Raw genomic sequence first — 18,683 nt, 5'->3', positions numbered from 1 at the left:
TGTCTTTGAAATATGCTTCAGCTGAATTTGCACTTGAGGACTGGGCTAGCTGACACTTTTCTGGCTGTTGTGATGAGTCTGGTTTTTTACTGTTGGACACATAAATATATCAACAGTTTGCTTAACATTTCACATTCTTATTTAAAGGGATAAGCACCGAGCCACTGCTTCAGTCTACAGAGAGCGCCACAAAAAACCTTTCCAGACAAGATGCTCAAGAAGAGAACAGAAAAGAAAAGAAAGGTGAATTACACAGATGTTTGGGCACATTGTTCTTGCCTTGCACAGGGAATCACTAGTTGAAAATTAAAGACCTTGGGCACCTCTCCTATTAAAGCATTCTGAGGCAGCCTAGCCCCACATGTGAGATCTGTGAGAAGGGACACGTGGCTTCTGCATCTCTTGCGTCTGTCAACCTACTGTGCCACCTCTGCCTCCTCAGACATATTCTGGTGCAAGGCAGGTGGGAAGGTTGCAGAAACAGCAACACTTGTCTGCTATGGGGCTGGAGATGTTGGAGATATTTGGTGTGTAGCTGAGAAAGACTGAGGGATGAATACAAACTTTTGTATTCCTGTTGTTGGACCAGAAAGTCCTTCCAGCATGTTGCAGAGGACTTTGATAGCACTGGCTGTATTTACATGATGAAGTGAGTTATATAAATCCTGCTACAGCAACAGTGTGTAGTATGAATGAGCAAGGTTTTTTGCTCCAGTTATCAGCCCTAACTTGACCTAAAAGAGGAACTCACCACTAGCTGACACTCAGAAGAAAAATTAATTGAAGTAGAAGCTGCTTTCTTTTGGTGAAAGACAGCAAGCGTCAAAATAGGAAGATGCACACATTTGCAGTTCTGTGAAATAAAACAGAAAATGTCTGGTTAGAAACTCTCATGTTCACAAATACTGCTTATTGAACTGTTAAATGAACTGGCTTGCAAGTCACATAATTATAGACACACAAGTAGTTCAGTACTGTCTAGCAGTGCCTTCACTGCCATGTTCTGGGGTGAACACATTAAGCAAGAACTACAAATCTCTAGAGGCAGGGGACACGCATCTTACTACTTGTCATTTCCATGATTCCAGCACTAGATTTGAGGATCAGAAGCCTCTTTTTTACCACAGATTGCATCCTTCCATCTACTTAATTCAACTGTATTCTGTAAAGTGTTTTCAAAAATCAAAACCTTGTGTATGTTGTTGAAAATACAAACATTTCTAATTATTTTAGGTTATTTATTTTTCATTTATTCATTCTGTAAAGGCTTTGTTTACATTGACCTTTTTCCTGCTGCTTAGAGAACAGTCGATTAAAAAAAGAAAGGAATTTCTCTGAAACTTTTTCTGCTGCTAAAGAAGAACAAAGAGAACAACTAAAGGAGGAGATTTCTTCATCTCAGTTTGGCATAGAAGGGAAGATGAAGACTGGAAATACAGAAGCCAGGTGAGAAATTATCTTAGTCAGTCAGTCAAGCTGCAAACACATGTTTTCCTTGATGGTATACACAATGTTTGTGTTATATATGCAACACCATGGCTCTTTCCTTTGCTTGGCAGGTGTGCATGGGCAGAAATTGGGCAGGTCTATGGCCTAGCAGTTGATCTACTTCTGTGTAATGGGATGCTGGTCTTGCCAATATAAATATAAATGGGTTTGTAACTGTGATCTCCAAAGGATAGAAGTAAGGCAAAAGTCGGCAAGGAGAGAAAAAAATCTGTTGATATGCCATCACTTCTGCAGTGGCCATCAGTTTGTGATGGTAGCTCCTTCATTCCTGTCCTTGCTCTGCCTCTTCAGCTGTGCCAAGACCAATTTTTATATGCCTATATATTGAACAGGGCAGTGAAGTAATCCTTGTTAAAATTATCTGGAGAGAGTAGGATAGTAAGATTTAACTTGGATCACTTTTCTGATCTGGTTCATCACTGCACTGCAAAATGAACTGTACCAGGACTGTGGGGATGCTCACAACAGGCAGGAATGGGTGGGCTGGCACTGGTGATGGAAGAAATGCTCTTAGAATTGTTACCTTTCCTCAACCGACGCAGATAGAAGCAGCAGGTGTTTGGCACACTGAGCCTTCCATCAAGTAAAAAAAGAAGCAGCAAACTTCTAGGAAAGCACAGACTGAGAGCAAATGTCATGAAAATTTTAGTGTGTTAACCATGTGGGAAGTTGGACAGAGAAGGAAGACAGGGACCTCCAGAGCAGAAGACTGGGAAGATGTGGCAGCACCATATGAATGTCTGGGCAAGTGGCCCTGTCCATGTATGCATTTTTGGATCATCAGTGAGCTTCTGAAGTCTGTCTCCCAGTCACCGCTACTTGTGATTTGGCTGGTATTTCACATTGTGGTCTTATCATGAGCTGGATGAAAGTAAAGCATAGAATGTTCTCCAGCTCTTCATGACACTTTCACTATGGCACCAGGCTGTACTTGGTTTGAAGCAAGCTTTGCTGAAATGAGAATTGTCTAATGTTGAGTCCTCTTCAGCAAGAGTTTTCCCTCCAAATCTCATATGATTAGGTCATGGTGTGATAGCAGAGACAGAGGGACAAATTAAAAGGTTATCCATGGTACAGTGGTACTGGGTAGAGATGGGTGTAGGAAGGACAGTGATGCGCTGTACTTCTATTAATCCCAGAATTTTTTTATATTTTGTAGAAATTATTAATAAGTGACTAAATTAAGGATCAAGCACATTTCCTTTGAAATAAGATATGCTTGTGAATGCTGTATTATGCTTCATTTTGAGTCAGCTTTCAGTTTGGCCCTCTACAGCATTATAGACATTATTTTTTTCTACTCTATCACTCTTCACCATCTAATTCAAGCCACTCTACCAGAGAGATAGTGAGTTCTTTGTGACTGTCATCAACTCTAGTCTGCAGAAAATGACTGAAATATTTTTTCTTTTGACTATTTTCTATTTCTAAGGACACACTGATACCAGCCAAAAAGTGTTGCTTGCTGAAAGTATAATTAATGCTTGGTCTAGACAGGATGTTTTAGAGTGAGAGTTGGATTCACACAATAGGGAGATTTTACTAACATGCTTCACATTTTAAAAGTATTGCAGAGACCATTTACAATTCTAAACTCCATATCAGCTTCATACAAATTATCAAAAGAAAACTAACTAAAGAATGTTACAAATTAGTACCTTCTTGTTCCTTGCCTAGGCAAATCACACCAGCAATTGGTATTAGACAGAAGACTTCTGAAAAATTTGTTGAAGAGCAACTTAAAGCAGACAATCATCTCATAGAAAAGCAGCAGAAAGAGCAACAGGTACTGTTGCCATCGGTGCATTCACTTCATTTTTGACAAATTCTCACGGACATAGATATTGCATGGGCTCTATTTGGTCTCATTGCATGGTAGCACATTTTTCCACTGATCTTGCATGTGATATTGAAAGATTTTTCCCCAAAGTGGAAAAAAAGGGCTGTATTACTCAGACACAATCCTATTCCCCCACTACTTCCCACTGGATTCCTCTGTTTCCACCTATTTTCTGGGTCATAGTTTGTGCCCAGGTCTCAAGACACTTAGTTAAAATAGACATCAAGGTAGTCTCTGTTTGTTCCATAATAAATGGTCTCTCATGTGCCACCACTGTGAGAATGGGGGCATTTCCAAATGCAGGTTTCATACAAGGGCCAATTACACTGAGAGTCTTCTGCATTTTGCCGTGGGTACAGTTTGAGATGAGCTTATGCCTGACACCTCTAGGTGTCAGACTCAGCATTTGGTTCGGCTTGGTGACTTGGAAGATGCATGTTTCATCACTCAGAAATTTTCTCTATGTCTCCTTGGTAAAATAGCATCTCATACTGATGCAGTTATGTATTTTTGTGTCACATTGTAAAAACTACTTGGATTTGCCCTGAAAACAAAGAAGGATAGAACTTTTCCCATCTTCTGTCATACAGACATTTAGCACCATCTTAACCCTTTGACTCTACTAATGAATGAATGAATGGAGGCATCACATAGCGACTGCTTCTAAAAATTCTTGCACCTTCCCTGTAATCTCAGGGCTGTTTCTTATGTACTCAGTTATCCATACCCAGTGTCTTTAAGACTTCTGGTGTCTCAGTTTTTTCAGTTATTGTAAATATCTTCCTTTCTGCAGAACAATTCTCAGGCTGTGACTGTCAGGATTTAATTTTTTTTTTTTTCCAGGGCAAGCCAAAAATAACACCTCGAAAGGTTTTTCCGAAACGAAGAGAGGGCATAGCCAGGCTCAAAAAAATTAAGCAGAGGCCTGTAAAAGAGGACAGCAAGAATTCCAGAAGAGCTGGTTTGAATTTCTGGGGTCATTTCTCCCCGTCTGGCCAAGTGAACAGAGGCATACTACAGCCAGGAGAATGCTCTCAGCTAAATCTGCAGGTCAGTAGCTCCATGGAGATGGATACACATGAAAAAAAGCCAGACTGTGCTTTAGCTGAGAGGGAGATGAAGGTTAAGACTGACTGTGAAGCAAAAGTAGTTGAGCAAAGTGCAGAAGAAAAAGAAGTGATTGGGGGAGATAAAGACTTAAAGGAAAATCTTGGTGACACACCACAGAGAAGATGGCCTGAAATCCTGCAACCACGTCCCAAAACAGCAACAGACACAAACCTACAAGTAGGAGAGGAACTGGAGACTCATCACATGGGTCCTTTAGAACAAGTAGGCAAAACTGCTGGAAGAGCTGTGGAGGGTACTCTGCAAAAGGACCTAGGTAGGGTGGATCAGCCTCTGAAAGGACATCTCATAGAGGGAGCAAAAACCCCCTTGGAAGTCCTACAGAGGCATTATCCACTCCAGGGTTTAGATACAGATCACATCAAGGAGGCAGAGTGGAGTGCAGGTCCTGCATTCACACAGGGTCAGAACTGGGTTCAGGTATGCCCACAGGAAGTTGTGGACAGCCAGAACTTGGAAAGCAAGAGGCAAATCCATACTGGGTTTAACGTGGTCAATGATAAAATAATAAAAATTACATGTAGCTCACCTGAGGCTGTGGAGAAGGGAAGCTCAGCCTTGCAGCAAGAGTGGCAAAGGAGGGGAACAGTTGCCTCCAAATGGCAAGTTGCATCTTTCTCCTGTGAGTCAAACTGCTTACCCCCAAAAAGTAATAATGACCCCAAATCTCACCATGCTCAATATCCCTCCCAGCATGTGCCTCAGGGAGTGGATCACGCTGACAGGCATTTGGATCTTTCTGATGGTGATTATGCTAGTGATGAACCCAGTGGAACAGAAAAAATCTCTCTGAGGAAATACAGCAGATCACCACCAAGAAAACAAGATATTCAAGCAATTTCAGGTCAACAAGATCTCTCCTGCAGCACAAGCAGTGATTCTAGTACTGGAGCTGTCAGTCTGAAAGGGAGCAAGGCTCGCTCTTCTTTTCGTCAGTCCCTATTTCAGCTCACAAGACTGAAAAGGAGAGAGCATGAGCCTGAGTCAAAGAATGGGAACAGGACTAGCAGTGTTAAAAGCCTACATCTGCCATCTTCAAGAGAGGCTCATGAGATTCCTGCTTTCAAGATTAAAGAAAGCCCTGAAGTGGAAGAACTACAAAAAAACATGATTGCAGACACATCCGGTAAGAGCTACGCAAGTGTTGATTTATGTTTATTTTTCACTGGGGAAAAATTTTTGTCTTGGATTTATGACTCCTTCTGCCTGTGCTCCCTAGCTATATGCCCACCTCTGTCAGTATTTCTCAGGCCTAAACTGGAAAAAACAGAGAAGAGGGAAGAGATACATCTGCAAGCCCCTTGTTTTTCTTGGTTCTCTGTCACCACGAGTCATTTTTCCTGTTGTTTGAGGTACACTTTCAGGTGCAGACTTTAGATCCCATGAGATGGCTGCGATATTCAATGAATCTCTGTAGTCAGGGATAGAATTCCCTGTAGCTTAGGTATGACTCATCCCTTGACAGTGACATATTCCCATTTTCTATTTAAATTCCGCAGAGATAACATATGTGACTTTTTAAAAAGTGGGCAAATTAATCTCTCAAATTTGCATGTTTTTCTCCTAAGGCACAGACAACCTCTGCTCAGTGGCAAATTAAAATTTCCTAAGAATGTCTTCACTCAGTTTTGCCTTAATGTGGTCCCAGCTCTTTGGTCAATCAATGTTTCTTGTCTTTTGGCTCAGTGATCTTACTTCTGGTCATGAAGTGGAATCCTGCTTCAGCAGGCTTTAGTCCTTTTTATTGAACAAGTTCTTGACTTTTCTTGATTTCCACTGAAGGACTTCCCACACATTGACTCCTCATCCCAAACCATTGGCTTTCTCTTTACGTAATATCAGTCAAAATAAGTTTTCCTGTCTGCAATAATCACCAGGGCAGAAATACTCACTTCTGATAGCTCTCAATTGCTCTGTCACAATCTAGAAGCACACTCTAGTCTGTGTTAGACTGCTGCTACAAAAGGGTTCCTGAGTCCTCTTTGAAAGTTATGCTCATGCTAAGGTCGAACCATCAGATGGCATTCACATTCCTAAAGAGGAATTCAGCTACTGACACTAATATACCCTGAAATCTCTTTCATTTACTTCATTTGTAGGGCTTGGATTGCACTACTAAGACCTTTGCTGGGAATGGAATACTTGCATAATTAGGCAAAATACATTAATTCCTTCTGATAGATTAAGCAATAAATGCACTTATGCAGTCTGTGGTTTTAAATACATAATGAGGGTTCATAAATATTCACCAAGTTCTGTGTACTATCACAGATACCTGTCCAGAAGAATCCCAGACTATCCTTAGCAGAGGATTAGAGATTGACGTATACCGCAGAGGAACCCCTTCACTGACCATGGTGAAAGAGGAACATGAGGAAGCAATGCATTTTTGCAGGTAAATCTGCATACACAAGAAACTGATCTGTGTGTGCAGTGAGGAAAATATTTCTTTTAGCATCCTTAAAATCAGGCTGCTAAATTCTTACTTACCAGCTAAGTTCTTTCCACTGGCATTTCTGTTGTTTCTGAACTGAAACACTTATTTAGCCATCTAGATTAGAAGTAAAGCATGTCACTGAAGTAGGCCAGCTCTCAAAACACTGATGCAGTTTGGGTCTAAATCTGAGTAGCACCAAATGCTTCTCATAATTTGCTGAATATCTTTGGATTACAGTGAAAGCAGTAGGAACTCAGGCTAATTTTTTTAAAATTTGATCAGGCCACTGATTAAGTAAAGGATAAACTTCTCACATTCACAACAGGGTAGCACATATTTCTGAGGTTAATAAAAAGTGTAGATTATACATCAATGCCGACAGCATTCTTATGTCAGGAATACTAATCTTTAGACTAGACTGAGAATGTATTTGTTATCATATAAATTAAGAAGTTGAAAATTCAAGACAGTTGCTTTTGTAATTTGTAATTTGTAATTATTAAACGCTGTCAAAGTTTTAGTTTGGGTTTTTTTTTGTTTACATCTTCATAGAAGAAAAATACTTTCTTAACACAAAATCGCTGCAATGAATAATTTTGGAACTATGGGATTTGTAATGGAAGTGCCTTCACAACTATAATTAATTTTAGGCTATGAAAATGCCTCTAATAAAAATTGAGGTTGCTTACAATCAAATCAAATACGAATTTTTAATGCGATGAAATCTGTTAGAAATTAGTAGGTGCTATCTACTGTAAACACAGGAGAGATTCTTTCCCTCTTTACATTTCAAACCTAGTTCTTAACTGGTGCAAAATTGACATAGTTTATTGATTTTGATTTTTTGATATATAATGCAAGGTAAGAAATTATTTTTCAGATCTACTTGTCCATTCCTCTTAATTTCAAAGACCACAGGAATAGTGCAAAAGGCTATTTTGCATTTATCAGTTTGTATCATTTTCTCCTATAGCTGTCTTCTAGCAAAATGTTTTCACCATCTTAAAAATAAATGGTTTTGTTAAAGATCCTTCTTGGATCTCTGATCTCTGGCTGACTCTAATAGGTGTTCCAGATGTGAGTATTTGTGGGATTTGGAAGTTCATGAAACTACTAATGAAATTAGGTGCTGCTTTTACTTTTACTGGTGTAAATTTTGACTGTGGAGTAATGTACTGGTGCAGAATTACTGCAGTGCCAAATTCTGCCAGCACTGTATTCTCTGCCTGCTGGCAGTGCTGCCTTACAGATGCAATTACTTTGACTTTTTCAAAATAATGCATATTTTTAAAAGAGCTTGCCATCGATTTATTCATGTCATTAGCCATAGTAGCCCCTAGCATTTCCACACAGGTGTTTACCCAAAAATGCCTGCCCAGTATAATGTGTACATCTTTTCACTCACTTTTTCTAACTTCTAAGCTAAAGCTAATTGCAAAAGGCAGCTTATCCTCCCCGGCTGTGTCAGCTCTGTGCTGATTTATGCAATCTGAGAATCTGCTTTGCATTTTTAAATCAGTAACATCTTGTTAGGATCACAAGATGACTGCCCATTGATAGCAGTTCACTTGTGCCATGTGACAACTTGTGCCCACTGGAAACAATCAAAGCCCTTTTCTGAGCAGCGTGACATGCTCAAACCTGCCCAAATCTGTTCATTCTTTTGTTTCCAAGAACTTGATTTTCAGACCTTTCCAGGCACAAATAATATAAGCAAGAAGAAAACCAGTTGGGATGTAGTGTGTTGTGTGTATCTGGTGCCTAACAGCACCTGGAGAGTGTTCAAGGCATCAGCCCATGGCTCCACCCCTGTAGCTGGCACTTGGCATGAGCCAGAGGATTCTCTGATGGTTATTTGCTTGCTTCTTCCACAAGGGTGGCTTGTTTGCAATTTTTAATGCACAATTTCCTTTTAGTGTGGAATCTGCACACTTTTTGAACCAACAGCAACAATGTATTGATGGTTGGTTTATTTTTTCCCACCTGCATCTTGCTGAAAACCCTTTTCTTGGAAAAAACATTTTGCTTCATGTATGTTTTTGCCTTACAGACAGCTCTGCCTCAATTTGCCTCATGCAGATGTGTGCCTGGCATGCAAGCAAGAATTTCCATTTGTGCAAAGTGCTTAGCCTCTTTTAATGTATTTTCTATCTGCATTCTGCACTTAGCTCCTATTTGTAATTTATAGCTGGGTTATGAACTGTTTGACAGAGGCTCCAAAGAAGTATCCTTAAGTGCTCCTGGTATCCTTGGTTACTGTGTTTCCTCAGGGCAGGGTTTGTTTTCTAGCCTTGACTTAACACGGTTCTGTTCAGTCTTCAGTGGAAAATGTTATACATAGATCTTGCATCTTGCTTTTGTTGTAGGGCATTGTATTTCAGAGTAACTGGTCTGGGTATGGAGGAGTGGTAGGCTGGACATAATCACACAGGGGCTCTATTTGCTCATTCAATTTGATTATTTTGAGGAGAATTAATACTTATATTGGCTGTCACTAAGGCTTTCTCTAGCATGCTTTTAACCAGAATATTAACCAAGCTTATTTAGAATAGAAAACAACAATAAAAGTAGGTAACGAATGATAAAGAACAGAAGGATATAGGGAGTTTGTTTTTCTCTTAGTCTCTGTGAGAACTTCCACATTTTGCTCCTGAGGTGCTAAACTCCATTACTGAGAGGGAAACATGAGGTCACGGCTGCCTCCCGTAGTTCATGTTGCTTTTCGAGTAATAGTGAAGGACAGATGGCGGCTGTAGGTCATAAAACGAGCTGGAAGCTCACTTTTTACTTGTTAGCAGGAAGCTAGCAAATAATTTCATGTCAGATTAAAAAAGTAAGAAGTTAGATCCTAGTATATTAATAAACTCGGAGGATATGTAAAGATTTGTACTCTTCTGAGTGAGAAGTGCACTTCCAGATCAGTCATGTCTTGAGACACTGAGTTCAAAGGAAAAATCTCTTCTGAACACCCACGTTTAACTCTTGGAGCGTATTTACCTGTGGAAGGTAAATTCTTTATCCCGTTTCATTCAGGTCCATGGGTAATCTGATTTGTAGTAATGACTGGGCTGATGAAAACACAGCTCAGTCCCCAGCCTTGCATGATTGCAGGGCTTCACAGATACACTGACAGGTAACAAGCTGTGCCTTCTGCAGGTCTGCCCTAATTTAGCTATCTGAATACAAAATGTGTTTAAAAGCCTCTAAGTTCATGGTCATTGTATTGTCAAAAATTTCAATTAGAATTGTTTCCAGCAGCTAAATAGAAAAAATGTTGCAGCTGAACACATACATGAGTGTTCCCACTGAGGAAGTACCTTAATTTTGACTAGTGCTGATAACTTGTTGCTACTCCCAGAAGTATCAGCATATGAGGGACATGCCCAAGCCCTCCAAAGATCATGCCCAAAGAAAGTATATCTGAAGACAGTCCTTCATTACAGTCTCGTATGCCAATTTCATACTCTTCGCTTACCTTATGAACAGAACACGAATAGACCAGCTCGAGACGGTCAGGAAACAGGAGTTGACTCACCCTTTGGAATACAGTAGAGATCAAGCCCACCCACTGCAGAAAGAAAAAATTGCCCAGAACAAGTTCAAAGGAGCAGCTAGAGTCACTGGAGAACATGTGAAATCAGAAGAGATGCAAGTAAGTTGTCTTCTCTAGAATAAATATGCAGTTCTCATCAATTAAAATCCTTTCATACAGACATCCTATGTTTTTACCTGAATCTTCCCATTTGCCACACATGGCAAATTATTCATGCCACTTCTTTAGGACAGTTAGATATACAGTGAAGATTTTAATTTTAATAAGATACTGCCTTGGTTTGTGTTTTAAATGTACATTCCTTTTTTTTTTTTTTTTGTATAAGAAAAGAAATTAGGTAGTGCCTACCATTTTTTGAAGTTAAAATATTCCCATGTTCCTCATACTTCCTTGTACTGATTTGCTCAACTGAGCTGACTCTTGAAAAATTTCCAAGTCCTGCATAGTGAACTTTCCAACTTGTTAGTATTAGGACTCATTGTGCCAAGGGAAACACAGTTAATGGCCACCATTCTCTATTCTTGTCCCTGTGCTGGGTATTTGTTGTTATTTTTTTCTTTAAACTACCCTGATCTTTGGCTTTGAGGTATTTTGATGGTATCTAGCTCTGTGTCTAACACTCTAACTTGCCTAATAGCATTCCCAAGTTGTTTATCATGGTTTCTTCTAAGTTCCTTTAGGGGATTCTATCTCTTTGAATCCTCTATTTCAGACTTGTTAGTGATAAAGTCATCTCTGATTATCTGTGGCCATTATCGCTATTGAAAACAGCTAGACGTAATATGACCTAAGGGGCAATTTTCTAAAAGAATCACTGACAAACAGACAAAAAAATGCCATGTGAAACCAATAACAGAGATGGGGCAGCAAAAAGATATATTTTTATAGAGTAGAAGAATAGGCAATGGTAAAGCTCAGAAATGTCTGGAACAATGTTCTGCTGCAAAAGAATGTGTAAACCAAACTGATATATTTGACAGCACACTGACAATTTAAATTAATTTCATGATCACAAAAGTTTCAGGACAATTAAAACTGGCAACACAGTACTTTGTTCAAAATTTCTATACTTTATTTTTCATCTGTATACTTTTGAGATACATATTTCTGGACCATACACATAGTGAATATTTTCTCTCTTTATGTTTCATATTTCTCTAGAGGTAATATTTACAGCAGGAAATGTTTCAGTGAGGCTATTTTAGTATTTTAATTAAAAATATTTTGAAGGTATTCTCTGAACAATATTTTAAAATATCAGCTTTCTTTCCACCTGGGATTAAACAAAATAATAATTAGAATTTCTGCCAGGGAATAATTGCCTTTCTTGACTATGCTTAGCTCTAGAGATGAAATTTGATAGAATTGTTTTAATCTTTTGTTCCCACCTGAAAAACTTAATGAGTGCAGGTTCAAAAATTTAATTTTCCACAAAACAAAACCAAAATACTTTTGAAGTTATTTATCTCTGTAACTCCCAAATTCTGAAGTCTGCTGCTTCTTGAAAATGGCTGGGAAATCTGCCAAATTCAGAGCAGGCACAGCTCTGGAATGTGATCAGGAAACAAGTGGGCAGACACACAGGTGAAGTGAGAAAGGGTTGCATGTGGCAATTGGTTGACTACCAAGCAAACTGCACATTTCTAGCTCAACTCCACCAGTATTCTGTTTGCAGTATCCAGCATGAGTGGCCTGAAAGAAAAGGACTCAGTGTTTGCATCGGCATGGGTGAGGGAAGAAGGGAGAAGGCAAAAATAATAGAGATGGATGTATATGGAAATGTCCTCTCCAAATTTCATTACTTTCATTTTCAACTCAGTTGAAAATTATGTCTTCGCAATCCCCTCCTCTTTGTAAGAAGGATCTAACTATTCTTGTGCCCTTTTCACCACATGAAGATCTGATTAACTGACATTCTTGTCATTAAAATATACCTTGTATTCTAGCCTTTTCTTAAAAGCATTTACATTTAATGCTGATTATTTGCGTGATTAGTTTGAATTTCCTGATTTTCTTCAGCACGGACCTCTCTCTGCTCATTGTGTAACAATTGGTTTGTTTTAAATATAGGATTTTCCAAGGCAGTGTTTTTTTATTGTTTGGGGGGGTTTTCTTTCATTGTTGAAATAATTTCAAATGTTTTCAAATTGCATAACTTAAAACTGTAAACCTTTAAGCAGAACAGAAGGCTCCATGCTTGCTTCTGGATATGTAAGGTGGACATGCCTAGCTCAGAGCACGCAGTGACATGGCACACTTTCTTTTTTTACTGATAGATATTAAAACAGCAGATTGCTGGACTGCAGGAGGAGTTCAAGAGAACTGAGTCCTACTGGCGTGCTGCCTACAGCAAACTGAGAGACCAGGTTGAGTTGCTGACCAGGCAGAACATGGAGCTTCGAGATGAGCTCAGAGTTTCAGAACATCAGAGATGGAAAGCAGAAAAAAACCCTAAAGCTATGAACTTCATGGACAGAAAATCAGAGACCCCGGTACTGGAAGATATTTTCTGCTTAATACGGTTTGAAAAATTCAGTAGTTTTTCTTTGGAGCTGTCATGTGTGAATACTGTTCCTCCATCCTGCCATGCTTAGCCTGAAGCAGGGAAAGTCGGCTCAATAGTAAGCCATTTTAACATACACTCTTTGTGTGGTCCTACTCCACCCAGCCTTATTTATCCATGAGGTGGGCAGCTTTACCAGATGATATAACCAGCCCATCTTAGACACTTGTGTCAGGTCAGGTATCTCCCTCCACTAACTAGAAAGAGAGTTTAGATAAGTGTAGTGGTTTGGTCAAAAATACTCATTACTGTTTACCTTCTGTGAGATAAGAATTAGGAGAAATGCAAAGCAGGCACAAAACTTGACAGAATATGTAGAAGTTTATTAATAGACCTAAAAGAAAGAAAAAAAAAAAATAAAGTCATACCACACCTTCAGAACTCTTCTCCTCCCCCCACCTTTCTCCCTTCTCCCACTGTAAAAAGACAACCCTTGAGATGTTCAGTCTGTTTATCACTTCCATAATAACCCTGTTCAGTTCATTTAGGGAGAGGAGTCTCTCTTGCCCGTGCTATGGAGACATCTCCACAAGAAATTCTCTCATGGCTTCAGTATCACGAGACAGCCGCTCAGGTTGGTTCTCTGCTCGCATGCGAGTCCCTTCCCACGACTTGCAGCTTTTCCCACAACTGCTTTCAAGGGTCCAATCTTGAGCTATTGGGGTACAATTTTAAGGTTGAGCCATTCAGAAACAAAAGTTCTCTTCACCCATCTCTGGGAGCATTTCCATCTCTGAGAATAGAGGCCCTCCTCCTTTCCTGGGAGAAAAAAGCATCTTCATCTCTAGGACTATCTCTGGGAATATCTCTAGGAACAGAGGTCTTCTCCTTCCAGTTGGAGCAAGAGTCCTCATCGCTTCCACCTCTCCCTGTTCAAATTTCTCTTCAAATCACAGCTGCTTCAGCATTTGCTTTTTTCAGCATAGGTGCTTTTGCTCACAAGTACAAGTTGAACGCTCCACCCCCCATGCTTTAATGAAATTACAACGGGTACTCTGATAGATCACAGCTTTACAACAGAATTTCAGCTTTAAGCATCTCCTCTTTCTTCTCCTTCAGGTTTTCAGCTCTTTTTTCTTTACTTAATGTGTGCAGGCTCCATCTGTTCTGGAGGGAATTTACCACACTAAAAAGTTTAATCTCACCCCGGCCTTGCAGCTGGAATTTTGCTTATCGCTGTTGGTCACATGATCTTTGCCAGACAGTGGGCAGCTTCAGCTGAATCTTCATCTTCATCTGCACTGGAGAAGGGGAGTGGCCCGTCTGCATGTAGCAGGGCTGGGGGGGCCGTGGGTGGAACAGGGCCCATCAGTTCCTGGCCCGGCCCTGTGGGCCCCGTACGGGCCCTGCAGCTACATGTCCCAGCACCGGAAACGAGACAGAGCTCCCCCAGGCTTTGTCCATTCTTAAATGTGGACCACAGAGGCCATCAAAATTTTAAGTGGCTCAAAGAATTGTCCATATTCAAACTGGCCAGCTGATAGGTTCTGTTGATGCCTTTTCCTGGTCTTAAAATCAAGAGTCATACACGGTTAGAAGGGGAAAAGGGATTTTACCTTGGTGTTTATTTTTAAGGATCCTTAGGTGCACACGTCCAGGTCATATGCATCGAGATGCACCCCGCCGAGTCTATGTATCCACCAACATCGGGTATAACATTATAGATTTTACTAATTAGCAGATCTATCAAAGATTCCCCAATGAGAGTCTTGAGTGAGCCCCCCTCCCCAAGGAACCTTCCCCTGGATGGTTCTATCTTGGTTTACAGAATGTGTTCTGGAGAGGACCTTGGGGTCTGGGGCACACTGATCCCTAGCTATGAAGCTTCTAAAATGTTTAGTCTCTTAGCTTGACAAACAAGTCCAAGAATGTAGGCAAAAAGCACTAGGAATACAGAAGTTGTACAAGGTATAACAGGGGTATAAAAGAAAAGGCAAAAATCTTCATGGCATCACTGTTAGGTCACAGAGGAAGCTGTAAGCACCCCTTTGCAAGAACATCACTTCCAGGACTATGCTGGCTAACCCATGACAATAAGTAATTTACTTTCAGTAAATTTACTTTACTTTCAGTGGCCTAAATTAGCCACCTAAAGCCTCTTGAAAATAATTCTGCTCTTTATATATATAGTGCCATTTACCTCTTTAATAAAACATCTCTTCAGCCTGGAAAAAAATATAGTTGGACCTTCTATTAAATCTTAGTTCTTATTTTATGCTGTAAACTTTCTAGAAGGAAATGCTGTCAGTGGCCTGCCTTACAGAGGCACAAGTTGGATTCTTGAATAAGAGTTATGCTGGGATGGAGCAGGAGGGATAATCAGGGTAGAAAATATAGCTGGCTAATGTAAATGTCTTTGCTGGTCTCTGGAAACCAAAATGGTTTAATGGTAGGTTAGAGTCTCTTGTAATTTTTTCATTCAGTATTCCACTTGTTTAATGTACTTGCAGGGTTTTACTTGTTCCCTTAGTATATAACTGAGTAACTTCTTATAGGGGAGTTAAAGGAAATTAACGTTACGCACTTATTACACAGGAGACAGCAAGTCTGGGTGAAATTAAATGGTTCAGACTAGAACTCAAAAAAAGAAATTTGTGTTGAGTGGATCATTTCATTTCCCTGTGTGTATTCAAAGGAGAAAAATACATGCTTTGAGGGATCAGTTTCATACTATGTATGTCAAGGAAACTAGAAAAAATAATTGTCTCCTAGATGGTATAGTCTGATGAGATGAATCCTACACTTCCACAGAATGGCTGAATCTAGAAAAAAATAAAATTGGGCCATTTACTCTTAGATATTTCCCTAATTTTCAAACCTAATTTCTAGTAAAGTATCTTTAAAAGGTGTTAGAACCACAAACTAACCTGTCATTTGCTTTATTGGAGTGAAGAAGTTTTGTGTCTCTTTTTTTGATTTGATTGTAATGTACTTGTTCATGAGATTTTTCACCTAACACTTAAGTTTCATTGGAAATGTAATTTGAAGTTAAATTTCACTTTATTTTCACTTTTCCCAAACCTGCCTGCTCATATGGCTCATCCTTTTATAAATTGTGAAGGTCAGAAAGAAAAAAGATTAGTCACAGGTACAGAATTAAAATACATAAAAATTCCAATAAAAACCAGGATAAGGAAAAGCTAACTTACTTCTTCTGTTGGCCAGATTTCTGTTTTATTACTACTGCTTTGCTGATGTAGAACCACTACCCAAAGCACTGAATGTTTTTGTTATGTGAGAGTCATAATGGGATGGTGTATATGAAGATGCTAGGATGGTACCTACAAAGTTTTTGTCTGATAGTGGGAACCTTCAGTCCCTAGCAGAAAAACATGTGGAATTTCATTCATTGAGTTTAAATATCATCATTTTTATGAAAAGAAAATGGCTTTAAGTTTGAGCCAGATGGCTTTGAAGGCTCTTTGATGATACTAGCTGTGACTCAAAATTACATATTTATAACTAACTTTCCACTAGGTTGCAGAAGCTATTCTGCGAGGGACAGCATCTTCATCCAAACCAGAAGAAAGTTCATGGAGAGATAATCACAAGAGGCACAGCATCTCTCATGTGAGGCTGAAGACATCTTTGCAAAAACACTTTCTTAGAGATGTGAATAGTAAAGTATGCATCCCTATTGCGAGTAGTCACTTGCCCACTGTTTCAAATATGTGTTTAAGAGAATGTTTCTGGAATCAAAATTTCTGCAAATGAAAGTGTGTATAAGCATGGTCATGTTTTCTTGCTTGTTCTCTCATTATACACAAATTTCCTTTTAGATTTTTTTCTGGTTTTGCAGTAGCGGGAGAAAAAACTTTTTTCCCCCGTTTTCTAGACCTAACTGAATTGTCTGTTATTTTCAGGTTTGCTCTGAGCTCATTGCACCTGCTACTCCACAGGCTGATTTTACAGGGAATCCCCTTGCTTTGTCAAACCACAAATCTAGTATTTTGCCATTCAAGGCTTTACTTACCAATATGTAACAGTGTCCTTCTTCTGGCTCAACTCAGTGGGAAAACCACTCAGATTTTTACAAGTTGTGACGAGTTAACTCGGTATGTCAAGTGAGATTCTTGTTTCTGGCTGGTGTGTCCATGACTTCTCCTCCAAAGCCAGCTTACCACATTTCTAGCACATCTCACTGTTTAGAATATAGATATCTAAGTATCAATTTATGCTTTTCTTTCTCTTGGCTTTGTATTTCTTTCTTCATATTATGGGCACCTTGGATATTTTAAGTCCCTTTTCTTACTTTTGCTCAGATTTGGTTGAAATCTGTGCTTTGTTCAAGTGTGCAATCTCTCTGAATTCATCCTCTCTACTGAAATTCATCTGCTCTCTGCCTCTATAGGGACTGAAATAAAATGTAAAAGATATCAGGTGAGAAGGGATGAAACTGTTCCACTATAGTGAGCATGACAGCATGTGTTTTGAAAGTCACTAGACAGTAACTTTAGAGAATTCTATATGGTGCCAGATATGAAAAGAGGTATTGAAAATTTCCTCCTATGGCACACAGCCAAGTGAAATAAAAATTGTGGCTTCAGCAACAGTTTTGAGAAGGGAGAAGTTGAGGACAGCAGACTTTTGGGCTTGCTGCTATCTGGGCTTTCACCATCTAGATAGCATTGGATCCAGTGCAACTGGAATGCAGCACAAGCATGAGCTAGACTGGTGGGCATGGTTCCCAGATGTCCTGAGTGAACTCTAAAAGGTTTGACAGAGACACATGCTCTTTATCTGATCTGAATGCACAAATAGGCTTTATAGTGAATAGAGTGGCTGTCAATTATTTGACTCTAGAACTGAAGTCGCAGGTAAAAGCCATATTAAACAGAAGCCCCAAATCTGTGTTTTAGTGATAGATCTGAACATGGAGACTCACTTGTGTTTTCTTTGCATTTGAGCTCTTTTGTTAGCAGGTGGATGCTTTCCCTCATAGATCCTGTGAATCTGGATAATTATGAATTTTTGGATATAGGTAAAACCAACTATGATACTATTTCTATCCAAAATTGAGAAATTGAGCGTAGGAAAACATCAAGGTTGTCAGGCATTGGAATGGGCTGAACAGGGAGGTAGTAGAATCACCATCCTTGGCACTGTAGAAAAAAGTGGGGATATGGCACTTTGGGACATGATTTAGTGGTGGACTTGACAGTTCTGAGTCAATGGCTGGAACTGATTGTCTAAGAGTCTTTTGCAACCTAAAATATTCTATGGTTCTAGGATTCGAAGAAGATGTGCATGTATAACATATATAAGTTAAAGCTAGCTTGGACTGGTGAGTTTCATCAGCTGTAACCAAGAAGGCAAAACAATAATTACCATCTGACTTATTTCTGTCAAAGCTAATAGAATTTGAGGATATGTACAAAAACAATTGGCGAGCAAGTCTGAATAATGATCAGTACAGGTTAAAAATACAGATTTTTTTGAAGACATGATTTTATGAAGTAAAAAACAAACCCCATATCCAAGAGATGTTCTGCATCTCTGAAAAAGATATAATAATACTCCTAAGTATTAGAATAATGCTATAATACTTTTAAGGATGATCTCTGTACTGTAACATGATATAGCTGGTGAGGAACTGTCCAGTTCAAGTTGTGCTTTAGTGAGACAAGAAAAATGTCCATTTTAACTGCACATC

The 18,683-nt window shown here is 39.4% G+C and overlaps 1 protein-coding gene across 1 annotated transcript; it reads left to right on the top strand.

Annotated features, from left to right (window-relative positions):
* The first annotated feature begins 4,411 nt into the window (after window positions 1-4,411).
* LOC108449267 (centromere protein J-like) lies at window positions 4,412-16,744 on the top strand. Its single transcript, XM_017744942.1, has 5 exons — window positions 4,412-5,603; window positions 6,749-6,872; window positions 10,401-10,566; window positions 12,744-12,959; window positions 16,508-16,744. Exons 1-5 carry the CDS (start codon window positions 4,412-4,414, stop codon window positions 16,742-16,744), a joined length of 1,935 nt encoding a protein of 644 aa, XP_017600431.1.
* Window positions 16,745-18,683: the final 1,939 nt, after the last annotated feature.

This window comes from Corvus brachyrhynchos, unplaced genomic scaffold (genome assembly GCF_000691975.1).
Source record: "Corvus brachyrhynchos isolate BGI_N302 unplaced genomic scaffold, ASM69197v1 scaffold70, whole genome shotgun sequence".
In the NCBI taxonomy this organism is placed as follows: domain Eukaryota; kingdom Metazoa; phylum Chordata; class Aves; order Passeriformes; family Corvidae; genus Corvus; species Corvus brachyrhynchos.
The sequence above is the reverse complement of the archived record's forward strand: the minus strand, read 5'-3'. Positions and strand labels throughout refer to the sequence as shown.

What these genes read in the sequence shown, in the direction of transcription:
- LOC108449267 (XM_017744942.1), top strand. Translation starts at nt 4,412, where the DNA reads ATGGAGATGGATACACATGAAAAAAAGCCAGACTGTGCTTTAGCTGAG. An exon ending in TGAAATCAGAAGAGATGCAA is followed by an intron (nt 10,567 to 12,743) that starts GTAAGTTGTCTT and finishes TTTTACTGATAG; the next exon opens with ATATTAAAACAGCAGATTGC. An exon ending in ACAGAAAATCAGAGACCCCG is followed by an intron (nt 12,960 to 16,507) that starts GTACTGGAAGAT and finishes ACTTTCCACTAG; the next exon opens with GTTGCAGAAGCTATTCTGCG.